The 11,626-nt window shown below is 48.3% G+C and overlaps 1 protein-coding gene across 1 annotated transcript; it reads right to left on the minus strand.

Moving 5' to 3' along the window:
* Positions 1 to 3,886: 3,886 nt before the first annotated feature.
* LOC109764128 (UDP-glycosyltransferase CGT-like) lies at positions 3,887 to 5,539 on the minus strand. Its single transcript, XM_020322972.3, has one exon. It carries the CDS (start codon positions 5,255 to 5,257, stop codon positions 4,154 to 4,156), a length of 1,104 nt encoding a protein of 367 aa, XP_020178561.2. The 5' UTR covers positions 5,258 to 5,539; the 3' UTR covers positions 3,887 to 4,153.
* Positions 5,540 to 11,626: the final 6,087 nt, after the last annotated feature.

Genomic DNA, 11,626 nt, shown 5'->3' on the forward strand with positions numbered 1-11,626 from the left:
GGGCGGTTTCGGGATGTAGACAATCCGCGCCTGGGCCGGGGCGCGGACGTGGCGGGCCCCCTCCCTGCGGCGACGTCCCGTCACGCGCGTGGGCTGGCAGGCTTTCCGGCCCGCGGCCCGATGCACGGACTGGCGGGCTCCCGCCCTCCGACTCCGGAAGATTTCGACTCAGGCTGCGCGCCTGACCAAGGCCGGCTCCCAGCTGCCGGCTTGTCAGGATAGGAAGCTGATCGAGCTTCTCAAGCCCTACTCCACCTCGAAGCCCAACCAGCTTCGGGGACTACTGTCGGAGTAAATGGCCACGGGTAGCCTCACCGACTGCCCCTGGTTCTTCTAAAAAAATTATCAGGCCTTCGGGCCTCCAAGCACTCCAAGCATTGGGCCGCCTTCCCTGGCCGGCTACCTCTGAAGCCGACTCCCGGAAGGCGACCCTGCCTCAGCGACCCCTCCCCAGGACGATTACGGGGTGGCCGACTCCAAGAAGCCGGCCAAGAAGGACGCCGACTCCAAAGAGCCGGCCGAGACCACAACCACTCCAAGCCACTCCCACATAACGGCGACAAGACAGGGTGTGGCCACAGTGCGGCCCACTACCCCCGAAGCCCGAGGCGGACATGGCTACAGGAGGCCGTACGGGGCGGCCGTCTCCCGCGCGGCTCGGCACTGTAGCCATGCCAGCCTCGACGTCATCCACGACCGACTCCTGTACGGCCCGAGGGCGGCGGGCCCCTTCAGCCAGAGAGAGGCGCGAAGACGGCCCGGCCCCTCCCAGTCGGCCAAGGGCATAGCGGGCCCCCAGAAGCCGGCTACTCCCTTCCTCGAAGCAGGAGCCCCATTAAGGAGACAAGACGAGGTAAGGCTACAGTAAGAGCCCCCGAGGCGGCCCACTGTAGCCACGCTTACCTCGACGAAGCCCTCGTCATCAGAGGCGCGGCTACAGTAAGGAGCCGCCGACAAGACCCTAGGCGGTGGGGCCGGCCTGTCGACCAAGTAGCCGGCAGCCGGCGGGACCCAGCAGCCGGCGGAGAAGCCGGCGAGCGTAGACACCGACGGCTGGGACCAGAGCCCAGCCGGATTACCATTGTACCCCCGGGGGTAGGCCTATATAAACCCCCCGGAGCACCCATGCAAAGGGTTGGCTTCCAAGCATAGCACGCACACCATAGATAGAGGGAAGCAAGAGCTAGCCTTGTTCTTCTTCTCCTTTGACCCCCAAACAGCTCTAGGAGCGATTGTAGCTACCCTTTCTCGATCTAGTGATCATGCGGAGACCCCGCAGAGCAGGACTAGGGGTGTTATCTCCTCGGAGAGCCCCGAACCTGGGTAAGATCCGCCGGCGTGCATGTCTTCGCCTCATCCCGTTTCTGGGCACCGGCGACGTTTTATTGGTTCCACAATGATAAGCCATCCCTTGGCATATGTCGCACCAACCATCCGACACCCTTCATCCATATATATATATGTTGCCGGAGCTCGGCTACGCCGCGAGAGCCATTGACGAGGTAGCTTGGTTTGTGAGTGCGAGGGTGACGAGTTAGCCTGGTTTGTGAGTGCGAGAGGCCAAGGCAATTATCGGTTCGCTTTAATGGCAGAACCAAGGTAGCTCTACTGCCGTGCTGCGTGTCCTCGTTGTCGGCTAGCAAGTCTCTGTCCTGTGATGTCCCACATTTGTTTGAGTAGCTGAGTCATGTGGCTACTTACGCTCCTACGTGGCCTTTATCAACCGGCTAATCTGTGTGCAGCGTGCAGCTACCCTTGGCCCTCACATCAAATTTGACTCAGAGGGCGCCTTGACCTAAACTTCAGTGCCAAAGTATCAAGGCATGTGCACTTGGTGAAATGGCGCAACCACATTTTTGCACATTGTATGAACTTGGTGACGCCTATTGGGAAGGTAGAGTTCTATCATTTTTCATGCGAAGCAAATGATGCTACGGGGATGGACCAGACACGAGAGTTAGCGGCGAGACGAGCCGTCTAAATAGGTGCCTAGTGAAACCGGGGTGATCTATGCACCTAGGGCATCATAAAACGAACGGACAATTTGAACCATGATGCACGTCGTTACTGGGTTCGCGCCATGACTCCAATGTTTGTTTTCCTCTGTTCAAGCGCCTAAGCAAAGCGTCCTCCAGTGGACATGGCCCAATTGGTGGCGTCTATGTCTGCGTGCTTGGCTATATGACACAATGTGGAGCGGGCGTTGCTGCATATCGCTCACGGTGAGCGAGAAGCGCCGCGTCTCAGGCCGGCAGCTACTACATTGGCCTCGGCTGCAAGCGCGACTCTCCAAGGGAGAGAGAGAGAGAGAGAGAGAGAGAAGCTGAGTTTTCTCCCGTGTTGTTTCATTTTCAGTTAATTCAAATTATAAATTTGGGAAAAGCTTCTCAAATTTTGAAAACGGTCTCATGTTTTTTTAATTCAAAAGATGATCATGAACACAAAAAGTTCACAATTTCAAAAGTATCTTCACGACTTCATTTTTTTGCAAATTCGAAAATGCTCAAGTGACTAAAAAAATCTCAAACAACTTTTAATGAATGAAAGTATTTTTTGGAATTTAATTATACAGAAAAATGGTGAAGAATTTTTGCAAATCCAACCATTTTTGCACTGTAAATAATTTTTGAAATTTAAAATATTTTTTAAAAAACATCAACAAAATTTGAAAGTGTGAACAATTTGTTAAATTTCAAAATAAATTCTACAATTGTGATTTTTTTTAAAATCCAAAAATGGAAAAATAGAACGTAAAAAGAAGATTACATAAAAGGAAATAAAATAGTAAAATGAAAAAATCGGTTTGTTGCTCATCAGAAGGTTCTTAAAATCGGTTGTAACAGTTCGCTCGCTCGCTCTCTAAATTGACCGGCCCAGCGCTCACAATGAGCGATACGTAGCATTTGTGACTACGAGTTTTTCTATTTTGCGCATGGGATACAGTAGGGATGCAAACACGCACCCGCTCCCCAAGGGGCCGCAACCCATGTTGATACAGCATTTTTTTTTCGAGCTGTTTCATTTCAGTTAATGATAACTATCAATTTTGAAAAAAGTTCTCAAATCTGAAAAATGATTTGTGAGTTTTTTGAATTAAAAAATTGTTCCTGAATATAAAAGAGTTCGTGGTTTAAAACATTCATGATTTAGAAAAACAAAACATGTCTTCGAAAACTATTGATGAATTAATGCATCTGAATTGGAAAATTGTAGGCGGATTCATAAAATGTTTACGAACTGGAGAAAAAGTTCGGGGATTTTAAAATAAGTTAAAAAATTTCAAAATTAGTATGTGAATTTGGAAGATATCACGAATTTGAGAAAGTTGACAAACGTTAAAAAGTAATTGCATTTCAAAAAAAAAGTGTGCACATTGGGGGAAAAAGGTGAAAAGAGTAAGGAAAAAAAAGAACAAAACATGATGCAGAAAAACGGAAACAAAAAAAACTGGGCTTGGAAGCTTCCCAAAACCGGGATGAGCCTCCCGCCAACATGCCTTTTACATGGGCCGGCCTAACTGCTTCGCTAGTGTGCTCTGAGTACCTTATTTATTGCCATTCATTACACATAACATCATAACATTTATTATGATAGTTAACTCTTTTTTTCATTTAATTATATGCCACCTCTGCAAAATTGTCTAGTTTGCATGCGTGCTATTGCCTATGATACTCTCATTACGATCAGCCTAAGAGTTATATAGGATTTGGCAAAATGGAGACATATGCAAATGCAGTTTATTTCCACCTTTCTCACAAAAAGATGTATGGAAAATAAAAAACCACATGCACATTTTGAAAAATGTCAGAATTAACAAGTATTAAATAAAATTTAATAAAAATCACGAGTTTTAAAATTGTGCGTGCAATTCAAGAAATATACATGATTTGTTTTACAAATGTGCAAAAAAATAATGCTCGTGACTTCAAAAATAAAAATTCTAGAATAGTTTTGAAAACCGCTGATGGAGCTTTAAAATGGTTCATGGTTTATAAAAAAAAGTTCATTAATTTGAAAAGAGAAAAAAGGGGGAAATGGCAGAAAGAAGAAAGCGTCCAGGGATGGTTGGATTTCAATTCAATGGCTCGCTCGCGCGCAAATTGACTTACAACAAAATTTTCCAAGCAATTAACACATAGCTGGCTCTTTATTTTCAGGCAACATATCGCATGCATCCTGAGCGACTCAGTCGAGACGATGATACAAAATAAGTGCAACGGGACAGTATCCCAAAAAAAAAGTGCGACAGGACAGGAGGTTCATTGACTAACAGCCCCCGGTAAAAGTGCAGTGACCCGAGTGTGGCAAGGAACTCCTGCATGCTCCGGTGGCTGGAGCCGCCCGGGGCGACGGCTTTGGTCGCCTCCCGGCCGACCTCCTTAGCCCTCGCCGAGATCGCCTCGTCGCCCATTACCGCCTTCACCTTCTCCGCTATCTCCGCCGCGCGCACCAGCGAGCTCTCCCTGTCCCAGCTCCAGTGCTCCAGCCACAGCCCGAAGCCGGCGCTCCTGATCACCGTTGCCACCAGGCGTTGGTCGCCCAGCGTCATCGGCCACGCCAGCATCGGCACTCCGCACGCGGCCGACTCCGTCACCGAGTTCCACCCGCAGTGGCTCACGTACAACCCCACGGCCGGGTGCCCCAGGACCGCCTCCTGGTCCACCCACTCCTTGATCACCAGGCCGCGCCCATGCACGCGCCCCAGGAACCCGTCGTCCAGCACGTCGTTCAGCTCCGCCGTGTCGTCGCGGTCCACCACCGTCGTCTTCACCACCCACAGGAACCGGCAGCCGCTCGCCTCCAGCCCGGCGCCGATCTCGCGGATCTGCTCCAGGGCGGCCGCGTTGCGGTTGCCGAAGGCCACGTACACAACCGAGCGCGCCGGCTGCTCGTCCAGCCAGGCGATAGGTGGTGAAGAGGCGCCGCCATGCACCGCCTCCTTCTCTGTGATCGTCGACTTAAGCGGGCCGACTGCGAACACCGGAGGGAACCCGGGAACGACCTTGCCGTCGCGCAGGGCGGCGAGTGCCTCCGGCTCCAAGGCGTCGAACGTGTTGAGGAGAATGCCGTCTGCCTCGGCGATCTCGCGGCCGTTGGCGATGAACTGCTTGGTGAAGAGGTTGTCCGGGTCGCGCAGCACCTGCGGGGGGTAATCGACCGGGAGGCGTCCAATGCCGGGGACGTCGACGTCGCCGGTGAGGTGATCCGTGTTGGCGCCGTCGACGTAGGTGGGGAAGTAGGCGAGGAAGGACATCATGGTCGCGCATGAGATGAAGAGGATGTGGCACGGGAGCCGCAGCTCGTTCTTAGCCACGGGGATGACCTGGGAAGCCAGGGTGACGTCCGTGACTATGGCGGACGCACGCGGCGCGGCGCCGTCGATGAGCGGGCCGAGGAGGTGGGCGGAGCGGCGAAGGGACTCCCACCGCAGGAGGAAGGGGTCCGTGCCGGCAAGGGTGGCGTCGTCCAGCGGCAGGAGGTTGAAGTCGATGCGCCGGACGGCGGGGAAAGTCGCGAAGAGGGCGGCGAAGTGGTCCGCCTCGGCCTCGGAGACCGTCGGGAGCGCGATCACGACGGAGATTGACCATGTTGCTATTTACACTCATGGCCGCATGCATCCTTCTCATCTGATGAGAGGCGGAGGGTCTTTCCTCCTTTTTTTTTTTTTTTAAAAAAAAAGGCCTGTATCAACCCGGCTTGTCTTTTCTCGATTTGTAGTTAAGCTTCGCGTGAACACTGAACACTCGTTCTACGCCGAGCGCATCTCAAGAAACGTTGAACTTTGTAGTACAACGAGCTCAAGTGAATGAATCCCCCAAGTAGAAAACTGGTGCAGGTCCATCTTGGCCCTCACACCAAATTTCGTAGCATTGACTCATAGGGCGGCCTCGACATAAACTTTAGTGTCGAATTATCAAAGCATATGACAATTATCGCCCATAACTCATTGTGTTCTACTCGTGCATATAACATCTACGCATAGACCTGGCTCGGATGCCACTCTTGAGGAACGCAGTATTTCAAAAAATTTCCTACGATCACGCAAGATCTATCTAGGAGATGCATAGCAACGAGAGGGGAGAGTGTGTCCACGTATCCTCGTAGACCGAAAGTGGATGCGTTTAGTAATGCGGTTGATGTAGTCGAACGTCTTCCTGATTCAACCGATCCAAGCACCGAACGTACGGCACCTCCGTGTTCAGCACACGTTCAGCTCGATGACGTCCCTCGATCTCTTGATCCAGTTGAGGACGAGGGAGAGTTCCGTCAGCACGACGGCATGGCGACAGTGATGATGAAGTTACCGGTGGAGGGCTTTGCCTAAGCATTACGACGATATGACCGAGGTGTGTAACTGTGGAGGGGGGCACCGCACACGGCTAAGAGAAGGCTTGGTGTGTCTTTGGGGTGCCCCCCTCCCCTGTATATAAAGGAGGGGAGTAGGAGACGGCCAGCCTAGGGGGCGCGCCATAGAGGGGAGTCCAACTAGGACTCCCAATCCTAGTTGGACCCCCGTTCCTTTTCCGGAGAGGGGGAAAGAGGGAAGGGAGAGGAAGAGGAGAAGGGAAGGGGGGGCCCCTCCCTAGTCCAATTCAGACTCCCTATAGGCAGGGGCGCGACTGCCCCTTGTGGGCTGCCTCCCCTCTTCCCTATGGCCCATGTAGGCCCAATCTTCGCCCGGGGGGTTCCGGTAACCTCCCGGTACTCCGAAAAAATGCCCGAATCACCCGGAACCATTCCGATGTCCGAATGCAACCTTCCAATATATGAATCTTTACCTCTCGACCATTTCGAGACTCCTCGTCATGTCCGTGATCTCATCCGGGACTCCGAACAATCTTCGGTCATCAAATCACATAACTCATAATACAAATCGTCATCGAACGTTAAGCGTGCGGACCCTACGGGTTCGAGAAATATGTAGGCATGATCGAGACACATCTCCGGTCAATAACCAATAGCGGAACCTGCATGCTCATATTGGCTCCTACATATTCTACGAAGATCTTTTATCGGTCAAACCGCATAACAACATACATTGTTCCCTTTGTCATCGGTATGTTACTTCCCCGAGATTCGATCGTCGGTATCATCATACTTAGTTCAGTCTCGTTACCGACAAGTCTCTTTACTTGTTCCGTAGTGCATCATCCCGTAACTAACTCATTAGTCACATTGCTTGCAAGGCTTATAGTGATGAACATTACCGAGAGGGCCCAGAGATACCTCTCCGATACACGGAGTGACAAATCCTAATCTCGATCTATGCCAACTCAACAAACACCATCGGAGACACCTGTAGAGCATCTTTATAATCACCCAGTTACGTTGTGATGTTTCATAGAACACAAGGTGTTCCTCCGGTATTCGGAGTTGCATGATCTCATAGTCAGAGGAACATGTATAAGTCATGATGAAAGCAATAGCAATAAAACTAAACGATCATTAATGCTAAGCTAACGAATGGGTCTTGTCCATCACATCATTCTCTAATGATGTGATCCTGTTCATCAAATGACAACACATGTCTATGGCTAGGAAACTCAACCATCTTTGATTAACGAGCTAGTCAAGTAGAGGCATACTAGGGACACTATGTTTGTCTATGTATTCACACATGTACTAAGTTTCCGGTTAATACAATTCTAGCATGAATAATAAGCATTTATAGTCGATATAAGGAAATATAAATAATAGCTTTATTATTGCCTCTAGGGCATATTTCCTTCAGGGGAGCGGTGCTAGCACTACAAAAAAATACACTTCCGTGATGATACGTGTTTGTCACAGTAGGTCACGTTTTCTGTCATGCATGTACATCCATGATGATTTTATGACAGAATCAAGATAGTCATACCCGTGCTGTCGTAGAAGTGTTCCATGAAAATACCAAAATTATCATCACGGAAGTGTCCACTTCCATGACGATAAATCGCGCGTCATAGAAGTGCTTTCGTCAAGGGTGACCGACACGTGGCATCCACCGTAGCGGCTCGCCGTTAAGTTATCGGGTCCGGTTTGGGATCCGATAACCCGTTAACAGCCCAGACCAATGGTGATTTTCCACGTGTAAAATTCTTATTGGCCGGAGGAAACACGTGTTTGCTCCTCGGTGGGCCAGATGTCGCCCGTCCATTGGAGGAGACATGCCTATGATACGTCGACACGTGGCAGGGTCCAACAGAGGCCCATATAGGTTAAAAAGGCCGGCCCAATCAAAGGCCCATAGTACTTACTCAGGTACTAGTGGGCCATCCCAGTAATGGCCTGTTTAATCCCATTTACGGCCCGAAGCCAGATCTAGCACGTTAATTGTTCGTCAAATATTTGGGCCCAATTACAGCCTAGTGAATTTCGGCATGTTAGAGGCCCGATGTAGACATGGGCCCATTTCAGCCCGGTGTGTCTTTCGGCCTGGGAATGGCCTGTGCTGCCCATGGGCCACATATGGTCCGACGGGACATCCGGCCCACTAACGGCCCGTGATAAAGGTGGCAACAGTTCAGCCCAACGTGACTTTGGGCCTGTTAAAGGCTTGTCGCATAATTCGTCCCGTTGATGCATGTACTAATCTTTCGGCCTCTTAAAGGCCCATGATATTAGTGGGCCAACTAAGGCCCAAGATATGTTTCAGCCTGGTAATGGCCCGTCATATAACTGGGCCAAAAAAGGCCCGATCTACATTTCAGCCTACTGAAGGCCCGTCAACGACTAGTGAAAATTGAGGCCCAACATGCATTTCGGCCTGCTAAAGGCCCATGGTTTCTTCTGGGCCGTAACAGGCCAGTAGAACATTCAGCCTGTCAATGGCCCAACGCTACCTGGGCCAATCTAAGCGCTGGGTCCACAAAAGACCCAACTAAAATTTGGGCTGAATATAGGCCGAGTAAGTTGTGGGCCTGACGCAAAGTGTGAAGGCCCCAATGGCCATTCGGGCCCAAGAAAGATGCAGGCCAACCCAATTGTGGCCCGCGAAAAACCAGGCCCGTTAGAGGCAAATGTTTCGGCCCGGTCGACTAGATCAGATTTTTTTCAAATAGCGAATTATGGCAGTAACTAGTAGGAATTAAGAACAAACCTACTCTATACAATAAAGAAATTACGACATAGTAACTTAGAATAAACCTACACTATACAATAAAGGATTTATGGTATATTACATCCACTGGGCATCGAATTTTGCCACCAGTGACCATAAAGCGCAACGAAGAAGCAGATTACAAAAACTGGGCACCATTGTAGCGTAACAAAATAATACCGAACCGAGACCACTTCCAAGACAGTTCAAGAAAGATTAGCCTTGCACGAGAACTGCTGCGCAAGCTGCTGAGCAAGGCTGTGAGACCGGCCTAGCATGTCGGTCATAGCTTCCAGGTGTAGCTGTTGAGCAATGAGGTTCTCATTGGTGTTCTCCGCAATCTTTCTTAGAGATAGGACTTCAAGTCGAAGTTGAGTTGTAGAATGCCTTTCTGCTAGAACTTGGGACTGAAGAAGTCGAACTGATTCAGACAGCGAATTCTGTGAGCTTGTCTGACTGCTAGTCTCAAGTAACTTGAACACTGCATCAAGACAAGACTTTGGGGTTGTCTCGCTCTCTTCAAGATGTTTTGCCTTCTTTGCTGCAATATATGTTGGGTTTGTCTCACGGCCTTCAGCAGACTTGTGCATGCCATCAGGCATATCACCCTGAAACAAGAAGAGAGATGACAGGTTTTCCACGTGTATAAACAAAGATGATAACGGTGCTGTCAATTCCATCCAATTTCAAATTAGAAAATAACGAGTAAGTTCAAAATATCAATAGCATAATCTGGCATTGTTCATAATGCGGGGAGCTTCACCACACTACTGGATTACCATGTCAACATAACAAGCATAGATGAAGGGCAAAGACAATCATTGTATCTATTTTGGTTAATGTGCATGGCATGTTGTTCATATCATCAGCCACATCAGTAAGATAAAACAGGAGATGACAAGGTGCATACGTGGGCTGCTTCACCACACACTGGATTATAGATCCACAAAAACAAGCATACATATAGGGAGTATTGAGTAATGTGCATGGTATGAATAAGGAATTTGGTTTTACAAGTAAAACTTGGAACTTACGGTTCTTGCGAACATGCATTTTGATAGAAACAACAAACTAAACAACAATAAACGATAGGGAGTATGAGCAAATTAAACAACAGTTGAGGATAAAGGCTTTAGAAGGACTGACTTACATTAACAGCTAACACCGGCTTTATAATGCCCTTCTCCATGTCAAGGGAAGGATAACTCAAGAATTTCAGCACAAAATCTTCTTCATAAGCATTGCCTGTACTCTGCATTTTGTAGAGAGTAATTATAGATATGATAATACTGGAAGGGATAGAGGATAATGAAGATAAGATGCAGATTCATGCTACATAATCAACTACCAATCCCTGGAAGTACAAGCGTTACAGGACAAAATGTACTGACAAGACCAATGGGATACACTTCTGCACTGGCATTGTCTGTGTATTCAACTTTTTGGTAGGATTAAATATAGATCTGATATCTTTTAGTAAATGGTGGGCGAGGGAGATAAGATGCAGAATGCTACACAATGAACCAATCCCTCTTCCCATAATACAAGAGTGTTTTGAACACTGGTGTACAGTACAAAACGTTCTTATATTATGGGACAGAGGGAGTAGTTGTTAACGTAAGTACAGTGATAGACGACGTTCAGTCCTTACAAGAGGACAGCAGAGCTAAACCTCTTCAAAAGCATTGGGTTGATTCAAAAATTTATGTAAGAGTCCATATGGATCTTATAATGTACACTGCTACCTCTTGAGCATGCGTTGGTTTTCCCTTGAAGAGGAAAGGGTGATGCAGCAAAGTAGCGTAAGTATTTCCCCCAGTTTTTGAGAACCAAGGTATCAATCCAGTAGGAGGCCACACGCAAGTCCCTCGTACCTACACAAACAAATAAGAACCTTGCAACCAACACGATAAAGGGGTTGTCAATCCCTTCACGACCACTTGCAAAAGTGAGATCTGATAGAGATGATAAGATAATATTTTTGGTATTTGTATGATAAAGATTAAAAGTAAAGATTGCAAAATAAACGGCGAAAGAAATAGCTAGTTGACGGAAGATTAATATGATGGAAAATAGACCCGGGGGCCATAGGTTTCACTAGTGGCTTCTCTCAAGATAGCATAAGTTTTACGGTGGGTGAACAAATTACTGTCGAGCAATTGATAGAATAGTGCATAGTTATGAGAATATCTAGGCATGATCATGTATATAGGCATCACGTCCGCGACAAGTAGACCGAAACGATTCTGCATCTACTACTATTACTCCACACATCGACCGCTATCCAGCATGCATCTAGAGTATTAATTTCATAAGAACAGAGTAACACATTAGGCAAGATGACATGATGTAGAGGGATAAACTCAAGCAATATGATATAAACCCCATATTTTTATCCTCGATGGCAACAATACAATACGTGTCGTTTCCTCTTCTGTCACTGGGATCGAGCAACGCAAGATTGAACCCAAAGCTAAGCACTTCTCCCATTGCAAGAAAGATCAATCTAGTAGGCCAAACCAAACTGATAATTTGAAGAGACTTGCA

The sequence above is a fragment of the Aegilops tauschii genome, chromosome 1 (genome assembly GCF_002575655.3).
Source record: "Aegilops tauschii subsp. strangulata cultivar AL8/78 chromosome 1, Aet v6.0, whole genome shotgun sequence".
NCBI classification, from domain to species: domain Eukaryota; kingdom Viridiplantae; phylum Streptophyta; class Magnoliopsida; order Poales; family Poaceae; genus Aegilops; species Aegilops tauschii.